This window comes from Salvelinus fontinalis, chromosome 24 (genome assembly GCF_029448725.1).
Source record: "Salvelinus fontinalis isolate EN_2023a chromosome 24, ASM2944872v1, whole genome shotgun sequence".
NCBI lineage: Eukaryota > Metazoa > Chordata > Actinopteri > Salmoniformes > Salmonidae > Salvelinus > Salvelinus fontinalis.
The window spans coordinates 28763637-28788973 of NC_074688.1; the positions used below are offsets into that span (position 1 = coordinate 28763637).

The 25337-nt window shown below is 44.7% G+C and overlaps 1 protein-coding gene across 1 annotated transcript; it reads left to right on the plus strand.

The window, feature by feature from the left end:
• On the plus strand, positions 1-25133 carry LOC129822512 (glycerophosphodiester phosphodiesterase domain-containing protein 5-like). The gene is made up of 17 exons (XM_055880825.1): positions 1-31; positions 8948-9008; positions 9219-9324; positions 11522-11625; positions 11775-11868; positions 14444-14503; positions 15296-15394; positions 15534-15627; positions 16610-16755; positions 19974-20056; positions 20645-20795; positions 20990-21208; positions 21414-21571; positions 21649-21793; positions 22080-22162; positions 22311-22390; positions 23087-25133. Exons 1-17 carry the CDS (start codon positions 1-3, stop codon positions 23173-23175), a joined length of 1803 nt encoding a protein of 600 aa, XP_055736800.1. The 3' UTR covers positions 23176-25133.
• The last annotated feature ends 204 nt before the right edge of the window (positions 25134-25337 follow it).

Consider the following 25337-nt stretch of genomic DNA (forward strand, 5'->3'; position numbering starts at 1 on the left):
ATGGCCTCGTCGACAGATGATGTGATGGCAGGTAGCCCTATGCAGGACTCCTGGCATGGAAACCCCCCCGCTGGGAGAAAGGAGTTCCAATGATGGGCCTTCAGGTTATTATAGCTGGTGGTGGTGGGGAGGTGGATGGTGCTGAAAAGAGCAAGTGAGAGAACATGGGTAAATTTACATATAAATACATCCCATGATTTACGCCCGTTGGTTGAGAGAGAAAGGTGATAATTGCAAGAGTGAGCCCATAGGTTAAACAGCAAGCATGAGGAATGTGCATTATTGTGCCATGCTTATAGGCTATAATGTAAATAGGTGAATGATATTCCGCACGTGGTTGGTAGGAAAGAGGAGAAGAAATGAGACGCTATGCTGATGATACATTTGTATTAATTCCCACTATGCCCGTAGAATAGGAAACAACGGTGATTTATGTTATGCTAAATGGATAAAGTTAAACAAGCATTCAGATCAGCCTTCCTAATTGAATGTTAGTAAACTACATTTTAATCCACTAACTGTACGCTAAATGTCCAAAATGAAAACAAATAGAGTGAAGAAGGTAGATAGTTTGTGTTCTGTGGGAGAGACCTGTTTGTGTAGCCTGATTATTTGATTGTTTGTGTCTGATAGGTATTAGGTGAACAATAGATAAGTAAAGAAATAAAAACAACAGTAAAAAGACAGTGAAAAATAACAGTAGCGAGGCTATATACAGTAGTGAGGCTATAACAGTAGCGAGGCTATATACAGGCACCGGTTAGTCGGGCTAATTGAGGTAGTATGTACATGTAGATATGGTTAAAGTGACTATGCATATATGATAAACAGAGAGTAGCAGTAGCCTAAAAGAGGGGTTGGTGGGCGGTGGGTGGCGGGACACAATACATATAGTCCGGATAGCCAATATGCGGGGGTACCGGTTAGTTGGGCTAATTGAGGTAGTATAGTTAAAGTGACTATGTATATATGATAAACAGAGAGTAGCAGCAGCGAAAAACAGAGGTTGGTGGGGGGGGGGGGGACAATGCAAATAGTCCGGGTAGCCATTTGATTACCATTTGATTACCTGTCTTATGGCTTGGGGGTAAAAACTGTTGAGAAGCCTTTTGGTCCTAGACTTGGCACTCCGGTACCGCTTGTCAAGCGGTAGTAGAGAGGACTGTCTATGGCTGGGGTCTTTGACCATTTTTAGGGCCTTCCTCTGACACCGCCTGGTGTAGAGGTCCTGGATGGCAGGCAGTTTAGCCCCGGTGATGTACTGGGCTGTACACACTACCCTCTCTAGTGCGTTGTGGTCGGAGGCCAAGTAGTTGCCGTACCAGGCAGTGATGCAACCAGTCAGGATGCTCTCAGTGTTACAGCTGTAGAACCTTTTGAGGATCTCAGGACCTATGCCACATCTTTTTAGTTTCCTGAGGGGGAATAGGCTTTGTCGTGCCCTCTACACGACTGTCTTGGTGTGTTTGGACCATTCTGGTGATGTGGACACCAAGGAACTTGAAGCTCTCACCCTGCTCCACTACAGCCCCGTCGATGAGAATGGGGACATGCTCAGTCCTCCTTTTCCTGTAGTCCACAATCATCTCCTCTATCCCATCCCCTCTAACAGGAAGATGGGTACTTCCTCTCCCTTCCTACTTTCCTCCCTCCCTCCCCCCACTCTCTCTCTAACTACGAACAGGTCTTAGGACAGTGTACATGAAGATTAAGTGTTAGGTCAGTAGAGACAGTGTAGAATGCTGTAGATGGTTGTTAGGTCAGTGGATACAGTGTAGAATGCTGTAGATGGTTGTTAGGTCAGTGGATACAGTGTAGAATGCTGTAGATGATTGTTAGGTCAATGGATACAGTGTAGAATGCTGTAGATGGTTGTTAGGTCAGTAAAGACAGTGTAGAATGCTGTAGATGGTTGTTAGGTCAGTGGATACATTGTAGAATGCTGTAGATGGTTGTTAGGTCAGTGGATACAGTGTAGAATGCTGTAGATGGTTGTTAGGTCAGTGGAGACAGTGTAGAATGCTGTAGATGGTTGTTAGGTCAGTGGATACAGTGTAGAATGCTGTAGATGGTTGTTAGGTCAGTGGATACAGTGTAGAATGCTGTAGATGATTGTTAGGTCAGTGGATACAGTGTAGAATGCTGTAGATGGTTGTTAGGTCAGTGGATACAGTGTAGAATGCTGTAGATGGTTGTTAGGTCAGTAGATACAGTGTAGAATGCTGAAAATGGTTGTTAGGTCAGTAGAGACAGTGTAGAATACTGTAGATGCTTGTTAGGTCAGTGGATACAGTGTAGAATGCTGTAGATGGTTGTTAGGTCAGTGGATACAGTGGTGAATGCTGTAGATGGTTGTTAGGTCAGTGGATAAAGTGTAGAATGCTGAAGATGGTTGTTAGGTCAGTGGATACAGTGGAGAATGCTGTAGATGGTTGTTAGGTCAGTGGATAAAGTGTAGAATGCTGAAGATGGTTGTTACGTCAGTGGATACAGTGTAGAATGCTGTAGATGGTTGTTAGGTCAGTAGATACAGTGTAGAATGCTGAAGATGGTTGTTAGGTCAGTAGAGACAGTGTAGAATACTGTAGATGGTTGTTAGGTCAGTGGATACAGTGTAGAATGCTGTAGATGGTTGTTAGGTCAATGGATACAGTGTAGAATGCTGTAGATGGTTGTTAGGTTAGTGGATACAGTGTAGAATGCTGTAGATGGTTGTTAGGTCAGTGGATACAGTGTAGAATGCTGTAGATGGTTGTTAGGTCAGTGGATACAGTGTATAATGCTGTAGATGGTTGTTAGGTCAGTGGATACAGTGTAGAATGCTGTAGATGGTTGTTAGGTCAGTGGATACAGTGCAGAATGCTGTAGATGGTTGTTAGGTCAGTGGATACAGTGTAGAATGCTGTAGATGGTTGTTACCATTACAACGGAACGACTTGACTTGTGTAGTGTTAGCTAGCTACATAGCTACATAGTTTTCTTTGCTATCTTTTTTTCTAAGATAATTGTGTAGCTTTGAGTAATTATCGGTTAGCTAGCCAGCTATTTTTCGCCTGCCGCGCTGCCGTCCTCCTACCTAGCCAACACTGCTAGCTAGCCAACTTCTACCGAATAGCAGCACTGTAGAAACTTACATTACAACGGGACGACTTGATTAGCGTAGTGTTAGCTAGTTGTCTTTGCTGTCCTTGTATCCATGATAATTGTGTAGTTTAGAGAAATTTAGTGAAATTGTCGAGGTTACCTAGCCAGCTTCACTTTCAACAACGTAGCCACTGCTAGCCAGGCTACTTCACCAGCCAGCAGTACTATATCATTTTAGTCAATAAGATCTTGTATTTTATTTTTATTTTTTTGCAACGTAAGCTTAACTTTCTGAACATTCGAGACGTGTAGCCCACTTGTCATTCTAATCTCCATTGCATTAGCGTAGCCTCTTCTGTAGCCTGTCAACCATGTGTCTGTCTATCCCTGTTCTCTCCTCTCTGCACAGACCATACAAACGCTTCACACCGCGTGGCCGCGCCCACCCTAACCTGGTGGTCCCAGCCCGCACGACCCACGTGGAGTTCCAGGTCTCCGGTGGCCTCTGGAACTGCCGATCTGCGGCCAACAAGGCAGAGCTCATCTCAGCCTATGCGTCCCTCCAGTCCCTCGACTTCCTGGCACTGACGGAAACATGGCTCACCACAGATAACACTGCTACTCCTACTGCTCTCTCTTCGTCTGCCCATGTGTTCTCGCACACCCCGAGACCTTCTGGTCAGCGGGGTGGTGGCACCGGGATCCTCATCTCTCCCAAGTGGTCATTCTCTCTTTCTCCCCTTACCCATCTGTCTATCGCCTCCTTTGAATTCCATGCTGTCACAGTTACCAGCCCTTTCAAGCTTAACATCCTTATCATTTATCGCCCTCCAGGTTCCCTTGGAGAGTTCATCAATGAGCTTGATGCCTTGATAAGCTCCTTTCCTGAGGACGGCTCACCTCTCACAGTTCTGGGTGACTTTAACCTCCCCATGTCTACCTTTGACTCATTCCTCTCTGCCTCCTTCTTCCCACTCCTCTCCTCTTTTGACCTCACCCTCTCACCTTCCCCCCCTACTCACAAGGCTGGCAATACGCTTGACCTCATCTTTACTAGATGCTGTTCTTCCACTAACCTCATTGCAACTCCCCTCCAAGTCTCCGACCACTACCTTGTATCCTTTTCCCTCTCGCTCTCATCCAACACTTCCCACACTGCCCCTACTCGGATGGTATCGCGCCGTCCCAACCTCCGCTCTCTCTCCCCCGCTACTCTCTCCTCTTCCATCCTATCATCTCTTCCCTCTGCCCAAACCTTCTCCAACCTATCTCCTGATTCTGCCTCCTCAACCCTCCTCTCCTCCCTTTCTGCATCCTTTGACTCTCTATGTCCCCTATCCTCCAGGCCGGCTCGGTCCTCCCCTCCCGCTCCGTGGCTCGACGACTCATTGCGAGCTCACAGAACAGGGCTCCGGGCAGCCGAGCGGAAATGGAGGAAAACTCGCCTCCCTGCGGACCTGGCATCCTTTCACTCCCTCCTCTCTACATTTTCCTCTTCTGTCTCTGCTGCTAAAGCCACTTTCTACCACTCTAAATTCCAAGCATCTGCCTCTAACCCTAGGAAGCTCTTTGCCACCTTCTCCTCCCTCCTGAATCCTCCTCCCCCTCCCCCCCCCCCTCCTCCCTCTCTGCAGACGACTTCGTCAACCATTTTGAAAAGAAGGTCGACGACATCCGATCCTCGTTTGCTAAGTCAAACGACACCGCTGGTTCTGCTCACACCGCCCAACCCTGTGCTTTGACTTCTTTCTCCCCTCTCTCTCCAGATGAAATCTCGCGTCTTGTGACGGCCGGCCGCCCAACAACCTGCCCGCTTGACCCTATCCCCTCCTCTCTCCTCCAGACCATTTCCGGAGACCTTCTACCTTACCTCACCTCGCTCATCAACTCATCCTTGACCGCTGGCTACGTCCCTTCCGTCTTCAAGAGAGCGAGAGTTGCACCCCTTCTGAAAAAACCTACACTCGATCCCTCCGATGTCAACAACTACAGACCAGTATCCCTTCTTTCTTTTCTCTCCAAAACTCTTGAACGTGCCGTCCTTGGCCAGCTCTCCTGCTATCTCTCTCAGAATGACCTTCTTGATCCAAATCAGTCAGGTTTCAAGACTAGTCACTCAACTGAGACTGCTCTTCTCTGTATCACGGAGGCGCTCCGCACTGCTAAAGCTAACTCTCTCTCCTCTGCTCTCATCCTTCTAGACCTATCGGCTGCCTTCGATACTGTGAACCATCAGATCCTCCTCTCCACCCTCTCCGAGTTGGGCATCTCCGGCGCGGCCCACGCTTGGATTGCGTCCTACCTGACAGGTCGCTCCTACCAGGTGGCGTGGCGAGAATCTGTCTCCTCACCACGCGCTCTCACCACTGGTGTCCCCCAGGGCTCTGTTCTAGGCCCTCTCCTATTCTCGCTATACACCAAGTCACTTGGCTCTGTCATAACCTCACATGGTCTCTCCTATCATTGCTATGCAGACGACACACAATTAATCTTCTCCTTTCCCCCTTCTGATGACCAGGTGGCGAATCGCATCTCTGCATGTCTGGCAGACATATCAGTGTGGATGACGGATCACCACCTCAAGCTGAACCTCGGCAAGACGGAGCTGCTCTTCCTCCCGGGGAAGGACTGTCCGTTCCATGATCTCGCCATCACGGTTGACAACTCCATTGTGTCCTCCTCCCAGAGCGCTAAGAACCTTGGCGTGATCCTGGACAACACCCTGTCGTTCTCCACCAACATCAAGGCGGTGGCCCGTTCCTGTAGGTTCATGCTCTACAACATCCGCAGAGTACGACCCTGCCTCACACAGGAAGCGGCGCAGGTCCTAATCCAGGCACTTGTCATCTCCCGTCTGGATTACTGCAACTCGCTGTTGGCTGGGCTCCCTGCCTGTGCCATTAAACCCCTACAACTCATCCAGAACGCCGCAGCCCGGCTGGTGTTCAACCTTCCCAAGTTCTCTCACGTCACCCCGCTCCTCCGCTCTCTCCACTGGCTTCCAGTTGAAGCTCGCATCCGCTACAAGACCATGGTGCTTGCCTACGGAGCTGTGAGGGGAACGGCACCTCAGTACCTTCAGGCTCTGATCAGGCCCTACACCCAAACAAGGGCACTGCGTTCATCCACCTCTGGCCTGCTCGCCTCCCTACCACTGAGGAAGTACAGTTCCCGCTCAGCCCAGTCAAAACTGTTCGCTGCTCTGGCACCCCAATGGTGGAACAAACTCCCTCACGACGCCAGGACAGCGGAGTCAATCACCACCTTCCGGAGACACCTGAAACCCCACCTCTTCAAGGAATACCTAGGATAAAGCAATCCTTCTGCCCCCCCCCCCCCCCCTTAAAAGATCTAGATGCACTATTGTAAAGTGGCTGTTCCACTGGATGTCATAAGGTGAATGCACCAATTTGTAAGTCGCTCTGGATAAGAGCGTCTGCTAAATGACTTAAATGTAAATGTAAATGTAAATGTTAGGTCAGTGGATACATTGTAGAATGCTGTAGATGATTGTTAGGTCAGTGGATACAGTTAGGAATGCTGTAGATGGTTGTTAGGTCAATGGATACATTGTAGAATGCTGTAGATGGTTGTTAGGTCAGTGGATACAGTGTAGAATGCTGTAGATGGTTGTTAGGTCAGTGGATACAGTGTAGAATGCTGTAGATGGTTGTTAGGTCAGTGGATACAGTGTAGAATGCTGTAGATGGTTGTTAGGTCAGTGGATACAGTGTAGAATGCTGTAGATGGTTGTTAGGTCAGTGGATACAGTGTAGAATGCTGTAGATGATTGTTATGTCAATGGATACAGTGTAGAATGCTGTAGATGGTTATTAGGTCAGTGGATACAGTGTAGAATGCTGTAGATGGTTGTTAGGTCAGTAGATACAGTGTAGAATGCTGAAGATGGTTGTTAGGTCAGTAGAGACAGTGTAGAATACTGTAGATGCTTGTTAGGTCAGTGGATACAGTGTAGAATGCTGTAGATGGTTGTTAGGTCAGTGGATACAGTGGAGAATGCTGTAGATGATTGTTAGGTCAGTGGATACAGTGTAGAACGCTGTAGATTGTTGTTAGGTCAGTGGATACAGTGTAGAATGCTGTAGATGGTTGTTAGGTCAGTGGATACAGTGTAGAATGCTGTAGATGGTTGTTAGGTCATTGGATACAGTGTAGAATGCTGTAGATGGTTGTTAGGTCAATGGATACAGTGTAGAATGCTGTAGATGGTTGTTAGGTCAGTGGATACAGTGTAGAATGCTGTAGATGGTTGTTAGGTCAGTGGATACAGTGTAGAATGCTGTAGATGGTTGTTAGGTCAGTGGATACAGTGTAGAATGCTGTAGATGGTTGTTAGGTCAGTGGATACAGTGTAGAATGCTGTAGATGGTTGTTAGGTCAGTGGATACAGTGTAGAATGCTGTAGATGATTGTTAGGTCAATGGATACAGTGTAGAATGCTGAAGATGGTTGTTAGGTCAGTAGAGACAGTGTAGAATACTGTAGATGCTTGTTAGGTCAGTGGATACAGTGTAGAATGCTGTAGATGGTTGTTAGGTCAGTGGATACAGTGTAGAATACTGAAGATGGTTGTTAGGTCAGTAGAGACAGTGTAGAATACTGTAGATGGTTGTTAGGTCAGTAGATACAGTGTATAATGCTGAAGATGGTTGTTAGGTCAGTAGAGACAGTGTAGAATACTGTAGATGCTTGTTAGGTCAGTGGATACAGTGTAGAATGCTGTAGATGGTTGTTAGGTCAGTGGATACAGTGGAGAATGCTGTAGATGGTTGTTAGGTCAGTAGATAAAGTGTAGAATGCTGAAGATGGTTGTTAGGTCAGTGGATACAGTGGAGAATGCTGTAGATGGTTGTTAGGTCAGTGGATAAAGTGTAGAATGCTGAAGATGGTTGTTAGGTCAGTGGATACAGTGTAGAGTGCTGTAGATGGTTGTTAGGTCAGTAGATACAGTGTAGAATGCTGAAGATGGTTGTTAGGTCAGTAGAGACAGTGTAGAATACTGTAGATGGTTGTTAGGTCAGTGGATACAGTGTAGAATGCTGTAGATGGTTGTTAGGTCAGTAGATACAGTGTATAATGCTGTAGATGGTTGTTAGGTCAGTAGATACAGTGTAGAATGCTGTAGATGGTTGTTAGGAGACCTGGTTTTAAATAGACTAAATATGTTAGTGTTTAAAAAGGAGCTGGATGCAGATTAGGGTTGATTGAGATGGGAGGCCATTTTGGATGTGTCTAAAGATACAGTATGGCCTAGATTCAAATCGGACTGTGGAAGATCCGCGTTATAGCGTGATTTACATTCAAAGGTCATTTCCCATTAAACCAGCATATGCAACTTGTACTGTGAATGTGGTCTCCGCAAACTCGGAAACATTGCCTTTAAAAGGTGCATAGCCGAAAAGGGGCGATCAGATTGAATATAGCCCTAGATCTACTAGATTTCCTCTGGTGAATCTTGGTCTTTTGGTAAACTTAAATCTACTAAACTCTCTCTAAGCTTATATTTTTGGTTGTGATGGGGTACGACAGTGAACTAAACTCCTAAGGCATTTAGAAATTATTCAAGAAATCAATTGGTAAATATCATACATCTTAAAGTCCAAAAATTGATGTAGAAATCACAGATTGGCCCTTTATGCTCCCATCTCTCTCTCTCTCTCTCGCTCTCTTTTATCCCACAGCTCTCCTTCAATACCGAAAAACTACTGGGACCAAAGACAGTCTCCATTCAGTCTTTTCTGTCCCCTGTCTGTTTCTCCCTCCTTCTCTTCCTCTCTGTCTCTCATCCTCTCTTTCCCTTTTCTCTCTGGGATGCGGGGCTGTAGGTGAGGCTGCGGGTGAGGGTCCGTGTCCAGTCCGAAGCTGGGGAAGCTAAAGGTGGTGCGGCGGCAGCTGCTGCAGAGGTAAACTGCTAGTGTCTGCGTGTGTTGCTTGTGCAGAAGATTCCATTCTAATTGATAGATGATACAGTACTATAGTATTAGCTGTCGTTAACAGGTATAATAGTATTGTTATAGTATTATAGTGTGTTGTTCCCAGGTGATATTATATGAATATTGTATTATATTCTTGTGTATTGTATTATGTCATAGTATTATTGTGTTTTTATCCAGGTATGAGCACCAGCCGTTTGTGTCGTGTCTGGCTGGTCTGTACGGCTGTCAATGGAGACGCTACCAGAGGGCCAAATCTCAGCCTGGGGAGTGCTGCTGCAGCAGGGTAGCCTATACACAGGCACACACACACAGGCACACACAGAGAAGCACGCTCGCACGCACACACACACACACACACACAGACTCAGGCACGTGCACAGTAAGGGTTCAACCAGTCCCCTTCTGTGAAAAAGTGTCTTTGCAGCTCTGTGGATTTTTTGTTGTTGTTGTTGACAAATTAGCCTACTTTTAAATTTTATTTTAGGTTAGGTTATTAGGTTATTTCATAAGCTCTTGAATCTCAGATAATACCCCCCTCCCTGCCTTCCCGCTCTTAGAGCGCACTTGTGTCTGACTTGCATGCAGTGACCACTGTCTGTGGGCGCCGACCCGGGAGACTTGAATACTGTTAGAGACAAAGATTGGGGCAATTCGACTGCTTGTTAGTACGAGGAAAATGTCAGCAGCAGAATAAACTCAAATCAAGTAAAAACAAGTTTGTTTCGACTGCTTAGCTAAATAGCTAGCTAGAATATTTATATCATAATTCGCTCTGATCAGCTGATAGCCACTCTTTTCCAGATGTCAATCATCTCTCATGGTGTTTAGCCCTAAGAGTCACTGCCTTGCTCACAGTGTGTGATGAGTGAGTGTGTTGTTATAGAAAATAAATAGACTGTTCTGCAGCAAGGTGCTCACACTGACTAAAGCCAGAATGTTATCTGAAACACTGACTAAAGCTAGAACGTTATCTGAAACACTGACTAAAGCCAGAACGTTATCTGAAACACTGACTAAAGCCAGAACGTTATCTGAAACACTGACTAAAGCCAGAACGTTATCTGAAACACTGACTAAAGCTAGAGTGTTATCTGAAACACTGACTAAAGCCAGAACGTTATCTGAAACACTGACTAAAGCCAGAACGTTATCTGAAACACTGACTAAAGCCAGAACGTTATCTGAAACACTGACTAAAGCCAGAACGTTATCTGAAACACTGACTAAAGCTAGAGTGTTATCTGAAACACTGACTAAAGCCAGAACGTTATCTGAAACACTGACTAAAGCCAGAATGTTATCTGAGACACTGACTAAAGCCAGAACGTTATCTGAAACACTGACTAAAGCTAGAGTGTTATCTGAAACACTGACTAAAGCTAGAACGTTATCTGAAACACTGACTAAAGCCAGAACGTTATCTGAAACACTGACTAAAGCCAGAACGTTATCTGAAACACTGACTAAAGTTAGAGTGTTATCTGAAACACTGACTAAAGCCAGAACGTTATCTGAAACACTGACTAAAGCCAGAACGTTATCTGAAACACTGACTAAAGCCAGAACGTTATCTGAAACACTGACTAAAGCCAGAACGTTATCTGAAACACTGACTAAAGCTAGAGTGTTATCTGAAACACTGACTAAAGCCAGAACGTTATCTGAAACACTGACTAAAGCCAGAAAGTTATCTGAAACACTGACTAAAGCCAGAACGTTATCTGAAACACTGACTAAAGCCAGAACGTTATCTGAAACACTGACTAAAGCCAGAACGTTATCTGAAACACTGACTAAAGTTAGAGTGTTATCTGAAACACTGACTAAAGCCAGAACGTTATCTGAAACACTGACTAAAGCCAGAACCTTATCTGAAACACTGACTAAAGCCAGAACGTTATCTGAAACACTGACTAAAGCCAGAACGTTATCTGAAACACTGACTAAAGCTAGAGTGTTATCTGAAACACTGACTAAAGCCAGAACGTTATCTGAAACACTGACTAAAGCCAGAAAGTTATCTGAAACACTGACTAAAGCCAGAACGTTATCTGAAACACTGACTAAAGCCAGAACGTTATCTGAAACACTGACTAAAGCCAGAACGTTATCTGAAACACTGACTAAAGCTAGAACGTTATCTGAAACACTGACTAAAGCCAGAACGTTATCTGAAACACTGACTTAAGCTAGAACGTTATCTGAAACAGTTTGTGGTGAGTTTGCTGATAATGCAGAGTGGACTGGGCATGTGCTGAGTATTGATTCTCTCTCTGCTGACATACTGCAACTGCAGTGTGTGTTGTTAATGTTACTGATCTAACCCTTTATAGGAAAAATGACTCTCTCTCTCTTTGACTGCCTCTCTCTCTCTGACCCCCCCCCCCCCCCACTCTCCCTCTACCCCCCCTGTGTCTCTCCCCTTCTCATCCCCTCTCCCTTCTCTCTCCCCCCTCTTCTTCCTTCTCTCTCTCCTCCAGGTGGAGTGTGGGAGCGTGGTCCTTCTGGTCCTGACCTTCCTCCTCTCCTCTCTGTTCCTCTACTTCTGGAGCCAGGCTCACAACGATTACAATGATTTTGATTGGTGGGTCACGCACACGCACGCACAACACACAAACACATGTGTATGACACACACACACCACCCACGCACACGTGCATGCACACACACACACCACACGCGCATATATACACACCACACATGCACAGATTGTACTATATGTATGCATTGCAGGTTTAACTTTGAGACTCTGGGATTCTGGTTCCCCTGGTCTCTGGTGCTGCTGGTTGTTGCTGCTGCTCTGTTCACCTACATCTGTCTGCTGCTGGTGAGAACTAGTACTACTACTATAAATACTACTATACTTATACTACTGATATTACTATACTATTTCTACTGTTACTACTACTGTGCAACTACTGCTGCTCGTTTCGCCTACATCTCTCTGCTGCTGGTGAGAACTAGTAATACTACTATACATACTATACATACATACTACATACTATACTTATATTAATACTATTACTCTAATATTATCACTACTATTCTATTGCTGTAGCTCTGCTGCTGGTGAAAACTATAGTACTATCACTATACGAATTCTATACTACTGTTGCTGGTCTCTTCAGTGCTACTACATTACAATACCACTGTACTGCTCTCTTCAGTACTACTACATTACTATACCACTGTACTGCTCTCTTCAGTACTACTACATTACTATACCACTGTACTGCTCTCTTCAGTACTACTACATTACTATACCAATATACTGCTGCTGCTCTCTTCAGTACTACTACATTACAATACCACTGTACTGCTCTCTTCAGTACTACTACATTACTATACCACTGTACTGCTCTCTTCAGTACTACTACATTACAATACCACTGTACTGCTCTCTTCAGTACTACTACATTACAATACCACTGTACTGCTCTCTTCAGTACTACTACATTACTATACCACTGTACTGCTCTCTTCAGTACTACTACATTACTATACCACTGTACTGCTCTCTTCAGTACTACTACATTACTATACCACTGTACTGCTCTCTTCAGTACTACTACATTACAATACCACTGTACTGCTCTCTTCAGTACTACTACATTACTATACCACTGTACTGCTCTCTTCAGTACTACTACATTACTATACCACTGTACTGCTCTCTTCAGTACTACTACATTACAATACCACTGTACTGCTCTCTTCAGTACTACTACATTACTATACCACTGTACTGCTCTCTTCAGTACTACTACATTACTATACCACTGTACTGCTCTCTTCAGTACTACTACATTACTATACCACTGTACTGCTCTCTTCAGTACTACTACATTACAATACCACTGTACTGCTCTCTTCAGTACTACTACATTACTATACCACTGTACTGCTCTCTTCAGTACTACTACATTACTATACCACTGTACTGCTCTCTTCAGTACTACTACATTACTATACCACTGTACTGCTCTCTTCACTACTACTACATTACTATACCACTGTACTGCTCTCTTCAGTACTACTACATTACTATACCACTGTACTGCTCTCTTCAGTACTACTACATTACTATACCACTGTACTGCTCTCTTCAGTACTACTACATTACAATACCACTGTACTGCTCTCTTCAGTACTACTACATTACTATACCACTGTACTGCTCTCTTCAGTACTACTACATTACTATACCACTGTACTGCTCTCTTCAGTACTACTACATTACTATACCACTGTACTGCTCTCTTCAGTACTACTACATTACTATACCAATATACTGCTGCTGCTCTCTTCAGTACTACTACATTACAATACCACTGTACTGCTCTCTTCAGTACTACTACATTACTATACCACTGTACTGCTCTCTTCAGTACTACTACATTACAATACCACTGTACTGCTCTCTTCAGTACTACTACATTACAATACCACTGTACTGCTCTCTTCAGTACTACTACATTACTATACCACTGTACTGCTCTCTTCAGTACTACTACATTACTATACCACTGTACTGCTCTCTTCAGTACTACTACATTACTATACCACTGTACTGCTCTCTTCAGTACTACTACATTACAATACCACTGTACTGCTCTCTTCAGTACTACTACATTACTATACCACTGTACTGCTCTCTTCAGTACTACTACATTACTATACCACTGTACTGCTCTCTTCAGTACTACTACATTACAATACCACTGTACTGCTCTCTTCAGTACTACTACATTACTATACCACTGTACTGCTCTCTTCAGTACTACTACATTACTATACCACTGTACTGCTCTCTTCAGTACTACTACATTACTATACCACTGTACTGCTCTCTTCAGTACTACTACATTACAATACCACTGTACTGCTCTCTTCAGTACTACTACATTACTATACCACTGTACTGCTCTCTTCAGTACTACTACATTACTATACCACTGTACTGCTCTCTTCAGTACTACTACATTACTATACCACTGTACTGCTCTCTTCAGTACTACTACATTACTATACCACTGTACTGCTCTCTTCAGTACTACTACATTACTATACCACTGTACTGCTCTCTTCAGTACTACTACATTACTATACCACTGTACTGCTCTCTTCAGTACTACTACATTACAATACCACTGTACTGCTCTCTTCAGTACTACTACATTACTATACCACTGTACTGCTCTCTTCAGTACTACTACATTACTATACCACTGTACTGCTCTCTTCAGTACTACTACATTACTATACCACTGTACTGCTGCTGCTCTCTTCAGTACTACTACATTACTATACCAATGTACTACTCTCTTCAGTACTACTACATTACTATACCACTGTACTACTGCTGCTCTGTTCATCTACATCTCTCTGTTGTTGTCTTGCAGGTACTGGCGGTGTGTTTACTGTCTGAGGGACAGAGGCTGTACCTTCACTGGAGTCACAAGGTATCTCCCATCCTCCATGGAGTACAGCACACAGTCAAATCACATCACATTGTATTGGTCACATACACATGTTTAGCAGATGTTATTGGTCCATACACATGTTTAGCAGATGTTATTGGTCCATACACATGGTTAGCAGATGTTATTGGTCCATACACATGTTTAGCAGATGTTATTGGTCCATACACATGTTTAGCAGATGTTATTGGTCACATGCAGATGTTATTGGTCACATACACATGTTTAGCAGATGTTATTGGTCCATACACATGTTTAGCAGATGTTATTGGTCCATACACATGGTTAGCAGATGTTATTGGTCCATACACATGTTTAGCAGATGTTATTGGTCCATACACATGGTTAGCAGATGTTATTGGTCCATACACATGTTTAGCAGATGTTATTGCGGGTGTAGCGAAATGCTTGTGTTTCTAGCTCCAACAGTGCAGTAATATCTAACAAGTAATATCTAACAATACACACAATCTAAAGTAAAGGAATGGAATTAAGAATATATAAATATTTGGACGAGCAATGTCAGAGCAGCATAGAGTAAGATACAGTACAATAGAATACAGTATATACTTATGAGATGAGTAATGCAAAATATGTAAACATTCTTTAAGTGACTAGTGTTCCAATTACTAAAGTGGCCAGTGATTTCAAGTCTATGTATATAGGGCAGCAGACTCTAATTCACGCACACTCACATACATCATCTGTGAAGAAGCACAGACTGATCAGGATGACACATATGTTGATTAGTCCTTTGATATTTTTCTGTGTTAGATGGGGATTGTGGTGACCCTGGCATTCGCTGTCAGTGCCACGGCTGTTCTGTCTGAGGTGTGGAGTAAAGAGTGGAAGACCCTCCTCCTCTCCCTGCAGGTTGGCCAGTCTAGCTGTCACTCACACATACACAGACCAATAAAATCAAGCGACCCAAAGTAACAATGTAAAATGTGTATGTTCAGTTGTCTGCATTGTGATATGAACCTTTCGCTGTCTCCCCTTCTCTATTGGCTAGGTCACAGCCCCCTTTCTTCATGTAGGCGGGGTTTTATTTATGACTCTCCTGTCCTGGCCAATAGCGCTGCACTTTTTTCGCATGAACAAGAGAGGTAAGTGCTCCAATTGGCTGCTGTAAAACAAGTCCAGGTTCTGGTCGTGTTCCCCTGCTCAGACGTTGCGGACAAATGCCAGATTTTTCAAAGCCTGGATAGGTATTTTACGTATCAGCTAACCACATCTATGTTATAGCAACCTGGTGCCCAACTGCACGGTCAATGACGTGGCACACAACCATTGGCTGACGCATGCAACATCTGAGCAGAAGAACGCAACCCCTGTTGACTGAGACTGAGAGGGACCTTTTCTGAGTTGTAAACCTGGCATAGACACTGCATTGTGTGTATTGTTGTGAATTGTTAGATATTACTTCACTGTTGGAGCTAGAAACACAAGCATTTCACTACACCCGCAATAACATCTGCTAAACATGTGTATGTGACAATGAAATTTGATTTGATGACGCACACTCTGTGCTTTGCTCTCTCTCTCTTTTTCCCTCTATCTCTCGCTCTCTCTTGTTTCTCTGTCATCTCCATGGTCACTGTTCTGAGTTGTCGTGGTGACGTGAAGCTGTAGGTGGACTAGCTGACTCATGTCTGGCCTCTCTGTGGAGGATAATGACACACACAGACTTAAGCTGTGTCAGGTGTACAGTAGTCTGATTAAAGGAGCAATCTGCGGTTCACACAATAACAAAGCGACTCCCGCTAAGGGATGGGGCTGGAGAAATGTAACCACTCTTACCAGATTCATAGACCAAGCGTTTATACATTCATGAGTCATTTATAAATCATTCAAGAAATCAATGGGTAAATAAAAATGGATGTAGCAATCACAGATCTCCCCTGTAAGCTCTGATTTCATCATTAAGACTTGTATAACTAGAATTAGAACACTGGATCTCTGCTAGAGAGCCTGTTCCAGTATGAGGTTGTTGTGGAATATGGTCTCTCTCTCTCGCTCTCTCACTCATTCTCTATGGCTCTCTCGCTATCTCTCGCTCTCTCGCTCTCTCGCTCTCTCTCTCTCTAGTGCATCAGGTGTGTCTGTTGGGTGTGTACCTGAGTGTATTGTTCAGTCTGTACCTGGTTCCTCTGGCCATGTATTCTCCCTGCATCAGAGAAGCTGGAACCCTGGGACCCAAACCAACACTCCTCGGACACAGAGGAGCTCCCATGGTACATATCTATATATCAATAACATCATTATCAATATTATCACTATCTATATATAACATTATTATCAACATTATCACGATCAATAACTTCATTATCAATATTATCACTATCAATAACTTCATTATCAATATATATAAATAGCATTATTATCAACATTATCATTATCTATCAATAACTTCATTATCAATATTATCACTATCTATATATAACATTAGTATCAATATTATCCCTATCTATATATAACATTATTATCAATATTATCACTATCTATATATAACATTATTATCACTATCAATCAATATGACCACATACAAGATACAGGATGGCACAGAAATGTTCCCATGGTAAATCCAGAGAGACTCTGAATCCACAGAGACTCTGGCCTCATGTTACTTTAGAGAGTCAGCGAGAGAGTGAGTTCCTGATTAGAATAAAGTCTGGCACTGTAAAATTGACTTGGCACTGTGCATTTTTGATGCCCTTGTGTTGGAAATCTCGTTCATCGCTCATGGAGCGGCCCAGCGCTCCATGTCCTTTTCTACCGCTCTGCTAAAAACCGCTCCAGCGCTCCATGTCCTTTCCTACCGCTCTGCTAAAAACCGCTCCAGCGCTCCATGTCCTTTCCTACCGCTCTGCTAAAAACCGCTCCAGCGCTCCATGTCCTTTTCTACCGCTCTGCTAAAAACCGCTCCAGCGCTCCATGTCCTTTTCTACCGCTCTGCTAAAAACCGCTCCATGTCCTTTCCTACCGCTCTGCTAAAAACCGCTCCAGCGCTCCATGTCCTTTCCTACCGCTCTGCTAAAAAACGCTCCAGCGCTCCATGTCCTTTCCTACCGCTCTGCTAAAAACCGCTCCAGCGCTCCATGTCCTTTCCTACCGCTCTGCTAAAAACCGCTCCAGCGCTCCATGTCCTTTCCTACCGCTCTGCTAAAAACCGCTCCAGCGCTCCATGTCCTTTCCTACCGCTCTGCTAAAAACCGCTCCAGCGCTCCATGTCCTTTCCTACCGCTCTGCTAAAAACCGCTCCAGCGCTCCATGTCCTTTCCTACCGCTCTGCTAAAAACCGCTCCAGCGCTCCATGTCCTTTTCTACCGCTCTGCTAAAAACCGCTCCAGCGCTCCATGTCCTTTTCTACCGCTCTGCTAAAAACCGCTCCATGTCCTTTCCTACCGCTCTGCTAAAAACCGCTCCAGCGCTCCATGTCCTTTCCTACCGCTCTGCTAAAAAACGCTCCAGCGCTCCATGTCCTTTCCTACCGCTCTGCTAAAAACCGCTCCAGCGCTCCATGTCCTTTCCTACCGCTCTGCTAAAAACCGCTCCAGCGCTCCATGTCCTTTCCTACCGCTCTGCTAAAAACCGCTCCAGCGCTCCATGTCCTTTCCTACCGCTCTGCTAAAAACCGCTCCAGCGCTCCATGTCCTTTTCTACCGTTCTGCTAAAAACCGCTCCAGCGCTCCATGTCCTTTCCTACCGCTCTGCTAAAAATCGCTCCAGTGCTCCATGTCCTTTCCTACCGCTCTGCTAAAAACCGCTCCAGCGCTCCATGTCCTTTCCTACCGCTCTGCTAAAAACCGCTCCAGCGCTCCATGTCCTTTCCTACCGCTCTGCTAAAAACCGCTCCAGCGCTCCATGTCCTTTCCTACCGCTCTGCTAAAAACCGCTCCAGCGCTCCATGTCCTTTCCTACCGCTCTGCTAAAAACCGCTCCAGCGCTCCATGTCCTTTCCTACCGCTCTGCTAAAAACCGCTCCAGCGCTCCATGTCCTTTCCTACCGCTCTGCTAAAAACCGCTCCAGCACTCCATGTCCTTTCCTACCGCTCTGCTAAAAACCGGTCCGCGCTCACATGAAAAAAAACTGCCACTCCAAATTCGCTCTATTCATTAAAATCACAACACCCATCTATTTTTGTGACTACTTGGACCTAACAATTGTTTTTTATGTGTTGAAACCAAACCACATGGATTTGAATGAAAAGTATTTGAATAAACATGAAAATGTAAGAAGTGAACATCATTTCAAATAGGCTACATTTCATATTAAACAGCATATAAACATTCTAAATAGGTCAGGAGCCAGACATTATTTAGACTAGATGAATACAATTACTTCATGGCTATTCTACAAAGAAATACATTGTGAAACATTTGATTTAAGAGATCTGATGTTTAGTTTATAAATACTTTGCTACAATGAAACACTTAGTTATCTATCCACCTCATTCTTTTCTTTTAGCATGTGCACGTAGTACGTACACCATGCTTCAGGATGCTTGTCTTTTCAGATTCCACAATGATTATTTAATTGTGGACACTACATCACCTCACTCTGGGTTAAATGTGGAAGACACATTTCAGTTGAATGGATTCAGTTGTACAAGTGACTAGGTATTGTCACGATCATCAAAGGGACTGAGAGAGGACCAAGGTGCAGCGCGTGGAAAATACATCTTCTTTATTACAGAAAGAAGACGAAAACGAAACAAACACTATACAACTAAACAGACGACCGTGAAGCTATACAAACAGAAGTGCAGCCACTAAACACTTCGACGTAGACAATTCCCCACAAACAGCTAAAGCCTATGGTTGCCTTAAATATGGCTCCCAATCAGAGACAACAATAACCAGCTGTCTCTAATTGAGACCCAATTCAGGCAACCATAGACTTTCCTAGATACCTACACTCAACCATAGACACAGCTAGACTTCTATACTAAACATAAACCCAACTACTCTAATAAACCCCCTAAACTTTACAACCACCCTAGACACTACAAAAAACACATACATTCCCCATGTCACACCCTGACCTAACTAAAATAATTAAGAAAACAAAGAATACTAAGGCCAGGGCGTGACAGGTATCCCCCTTTCCTCTCTTGCTCTTGGTTGTCATCTTTGTTACATTGATTTAGTCACATTGATTTTGCACCTGTGTGTTTTATCAGTTTCTTTATGAAAATATTTTGTGAACTCAATGACAGTAGCTAAAGCAAGGGGCTATAGCAGCACACAAGTAGACTACAAATGAATGCTGAGCCGGGCATCCTCTGAGCTTGTGAAGTGAGTGCTACTGGAGACAAAATTGTAGCTGGCGAGAAGGCTGACGCTCCAGCCTTTAGGAATCTCGCACCAGGCTCCAGTCAAATTGGGAACGCTCCGCTCCTCGCTCCGCTCACATACCTTGGTGTGTGCGTGCTTGTCTGTCCTCTAACAGCTTGCTCCAGAGAACACTCTAATGTCCTTTGAGAGTGCAGTGGAGGCTGGAGTGGACGGGCTGGAGACTGACGTCACTATAAGGTACACACCCCTCTGTCTGTCTTGTTTTGTCTGTCTTGTTTTTCTGTCTTGTCGTATGTCTGTCTGTCCCCTTCTGATCCCTGTAATAGCCCCGTGTCCTGGCTAGCTTTGACCCCTGTCCTGCCTTGTCCTGTCCTGGCAGCCTTGTACTAATCCTAGAGATCATACATTAGCGTCCCTCCACTCCTCACAGTTAATGTGATTACAGCCTAACTAATCCAGTTAGAGGTTAGTACTCCTGTCCAGGCCTGCTAGCCTGGCGCTGGCGGTGTTCTCTATGTGGCCTTTAGCATTAGGATGTAGCATGCAGACCTAGACTCAAATACTATTTCAAATAATTTCAGATACTTTAGCTGGGCTTGAGAAGCTGGGAGGGTGTAATGGAACCGCCCATCAGGCACTCCAGGAAAGCCAAAGCTCAAAGTATTTGAAAGATTTAAAATAGTACATGTATTTGAACCGGGCCTGTTAGCAGGACCTTAGCTAGCAGACCGAGTGTATCTTCACCTGAGACCTGCCACACATGTCTGTCTTGACCATGTGAACGGCAGGACCTAATCTCTCCCCTCCCCCCTCTCTCTCTCCTAGTGCTGATGGCGTTCCGTTTGTGATGCATGACCTCACCCTGCAGAGGACCACTAACGTCGAGGAGGTGTTTCCTAACAGAACACACACACCTGCTGCCCTGTTCACCTGGTCTGATGTACAGCTGCTCAACGCTGGGGCCTGGTTCCTCTCTGTAAGGACACTCACACTTTTGAATGGCGACACACACACACACACACACACACACACACACACACACACACACACACACACACACACACACACACACACACACACACACACACAGTAGCTGACTTCAGCGCCATGGGTTAGTTAGTAGCTGTATTACAGACCTCTTTTAACCATCTCTCTCTCCCCCCCTCCCAGTGGGATCCGTTTGGCACGGTGTCCTCTATGACTCCAGAGCAGCGAGCGCTAGCTGCCAATCAGACTGTTCCCTCCCTGGCTGAAGTTCTGGACGTAGCGAATCGGACAGGCAGGATAGTGTTGTTTGACCTGAGACAGCCTCCTCCTGGACACCCTTATAGAGACAACTACCTCAACATCACCCTCGACCTCATACACACACACATCAACTCCAGCCAGGTATGTTTGTGGATGGGTGGAAACCATGTTACAGGACCATGTTAGAAAGGCCTGCCGCCATGCTCTTATAAGGGACAGACTTTTTTAAGATGTGTGTGTGTGTGTGTGTGTGTGTGTGTGTGTGTGTGTGTGTGTGTGTGTGTGTGTGTGTGTGTGTGTGTGTGTGTGTGTGTGTGTGTGTGTGTGTGTGTGTGTGTGTGTGTAGGTGCTGTGGCTGCCATCAGATCAGAGAGGGGAGGTACAGCAGGTGGATCCAGAGCTGCAACAGACAGCAGGACAGACTGCCTCTATTCAGGAACTACAGGACAACCACATCACTACCCTCAACCTTCACTACAGCACCATGTCTCTACAACACATCAGGTACACACCCACACACACACACATGATGTACTATAAAATGTCTCTCTCCTCACCCACCATGAATGTGTGTGTTTCAGTAAGTACAGGTCGGTGAACATCAGTGTGAACCTGTATGTAGTGAACCAGCCGTGGCTCTACTCTCTGGCCTGGTGCAGTGGAGCATCCTCCGTTACCACCAACAACATGCTGCTGAGAGATATACACACACCGCTGCTCCTTGTGGTGAGACACACACACTCACACCACAGGAGGTTGGCCGCACCTCATTTGGGGAGGACAGGCTCGTAGTAATGTGTTTGATACCATTCCCTTTTCTTTGTTCCAGCCATTATTATGAGCCGTCCTCCCCTCAGCAGCCTCCTGTGACACACACACACACACACACACTGCTATTCATCATGGTGAGACACACACACACACCTCACACACACACATCGGTTCTCGTTATGGTGAGACGCACACACAAACACACACTAATGTCTTCACATGTGTTTCCCAACCCCTACAGACTCTAGAGCAGTACAGTGTGATGTGGGTTTTGACTGACCTGGTCTCTGCTGCTCTTATCGTCTGCATCTTCATATTCCACTGGTGAGTTCACACGTTTCTACATACATGTCAAAGGTGTGTGAGTGAGATGATTACAGTGGAAAATATAATGGGTTAGTTAGGTAAAGGTGTGTCTGTAAGGTGTGTCTGTATGTGTGTGTGAAGTGTGCTATTTCTCCGTGTCCTACAGGTGGCGTGAGCGAGGCTTACAATTCTGGTCAGGCAGTCGGCAGACACACAAGACCGGGCCTTATAGCAAGTTCCGGACCGGTAAGGACAACAACAATATCATACTAAATACTGTACATCACTATAGCCCTCTCCCATTGGACTAGTCTCCTACTTGTGGAAACACAGGCGCATATACTAAAAAGCACAGCGACATTTTCATCTCTTGCATATCTGTACAGTTTATGAGCTGGATTAGCTGTTTGTTTCTGACATTCAATTCAAATTGTAAAATACTCTCTGCTCAATGCCCGTGGTGTTCCAACCCTCTAGTTTGTTGGAATCATAACATTAAGAAGCCTGTTTCATCAGAGGCAGTATGTTAGTGCATTTTTAAGGCAGTGTACAGCCGTGCACCTCCAGGATGATTTGATATTTTACCTGGAATGCCGGCGTAAATGATTCTGTGTTCTGTCTGTGCCTTAGATCCAGTGGAGTCAGGGAGGGGTCGATGGAATCCCTTCCACTCAGAGTCTCCCACTAGAACCCTCATCTCCCTCCCTCTGGACCTTAACCCATAAACCACTCAACTCGTGAACCCTGCATGAACCAATGAACCTCCCATGAACCCTCTGGTTCTCAACCCTTGAAACCTGCATGAACCACTGAACCTCCCATGAACCATTCCCAAACCCCAAACCATTGGACCTCAACCCACACATGAACCCTGCACCAACCGCTGACCTGAACCTCAACTACCACACCCCTGACCTCTAATCCCTATCCTTTGCCCAGCAGAGCTCAGCGACGTCTGGTCCATCTCCAGTGGGAATGTCCGAACGGAACTACGGACCCCCAGTACCCTCCACACCATCACAGAGGAGTAACACACACACACACACACACACACACACACACACACACACACACACACACACACACACACACACACACACACACACACACACACACACACACACACACACACACACACACACACACACACACAGACACTCACCCAGTCACACACACACACAAAGTGTGAACGCACAAGAATAAGCAAAGGAAAACGGGGAGGAAAACAAGAGGAGGAACTGAATGTGTAAAAAGAGGAAGAGGGTGATGTAATGTGAAAGATGAGTCAGTATTTTGATCATCCTGACTAAGACTGTTGTTCCTGTGTCCTCACCTGACCAGCTCATTCACACTCATTCTGGTGACCACTGGAACTAAACAACTGAACTGCTCAAGTAGGAAATATACACTGAACAAAAATATAAATGCAACATGTAAAGTGTTGGTCCCATGTTTCATGAGCTGAAATAAGAAATCACAGACATTTTCCATACGCACAAAAAGCTTATTTCTCTCAAATTTTGTGCACAAATTTGTTTACATCCCTGTTAGTGAGCATTTCTCCTTTGCCAAGAAAATCCATCCACCTGACAGGTGTGACATGTCAAGAAGCTGATTAAACAGCATGATCATTACACAGGTGCACCTTATCCTGGGGACAATAAATGTCCACTTCAAAATGTGCACTTTTGTCACACAACACAATGCCACAGAAGACTCAAGTTTTGAGGGAGCGTGTAATTGGCATGCTGACTGCAGGAATGTCCACCAGAGAATTGAATGTTAATTTCTCTACCATAAGCTGCCTCCAACATTGTTTTAGAGAATTTGGCAGTACATCCAACCAGCCTCAGAACCACAAACCACGTGTACCACTCCATCCCAGGACCTTCACATCCGGCTTCTTCACCTGAAGGATTGTCTGAGGGGGGGGGGGGGGGCATGGCTCCCCAGTGGGTGGGCCTATGCCCTCCATGGCTGCACCCCTACTCAGTCATGTGAAATACATAGATTAGGGCCTAATGAATTTATTTCAATGGACTGATTTCTTTCTATGAAATGTAACTCAGTAAAATCTTTGAAATTGTTGCATGTTGCGTTTAGATTTTTGTTCAGTATATATTTTTTGTTCTCATAACTGTCCAGACATCAGCTGCATTAGAGGAATTGATGAATAGTGTCTTAAATTGTGTGAGTGAGTGGATGCAGGTGAACACTGATTGTACTGTGGTTTTAATGATCATTGAGTTGCTATTTAGATTTGAATGTATGACCAAGCAGTAGCCTAGTGTTTTAGCATGGCAGTGAAATACAGCGTCTGCTTCTGCAAACGTACATCTATCTATCATGAGATATACTCCTAAAGAATTGTTTATTTTGAGGTTGTAGAAGCTATGTGAGTATGACTTTCTGGTGTTAATCTGAGGGTTGGTTGGTAATGGCTCTGTGGACAGTGTTGAGCGGGAGACAGTAGATCTAAGTGCCATAGGAGACACACTGTCCACAAGCCACTGGCCAGCCATACAGAGGATAGATGAGAGATTTTAGGGGGCTTCTACAGAACTTTTGGAATTATCTGAAGCCTTCTAGAACTGTCACAATACATTCTAGAACACTCCAAGACAAAAAATACATGTTGACAGTAAACCATCTAACAACAGAGCAGTTGATATTCTGATGACCAGAGGGCAAAATAATGATCATTGGTGGAATTGCACTCCACCTTGCTTGCATTAGAGACCGCTAGGCTATACAAATACCATGCTATCATGAATCAAAACCTATATTTGGTCCCAACAATGATTCAAAGGTATCAAACGCTCAATGTAATTGTTGTTAAATAGCAAAAGGCTACATAGTATTTCTGGTCATTTTCTGTTTAACAGGATGACCATTTTGTTTTAATGTATGAGCCTTCTCTATGTTATTTTACTGTAACTATTTTCTGACTGTAAATGGTATTACCTGATATTAAAAATCTTTAAAGGGTTGAGTTGGTTGTTGTTTATTCATTGATTAACCCATTTGATTCTATGTCCACAGTATAACGCTACTTCTGTTACTCATTGGGGGGTGCAGAGGAGAGGCGGGGCAAAGAAAACTATACTAACGCCATCTCTGACGGTAGCTCCGCCGTCATCATGTCTTCTGTCCAAACAGTAGAGCAACACAGCTGCTGTAGTAATGCTGTAGT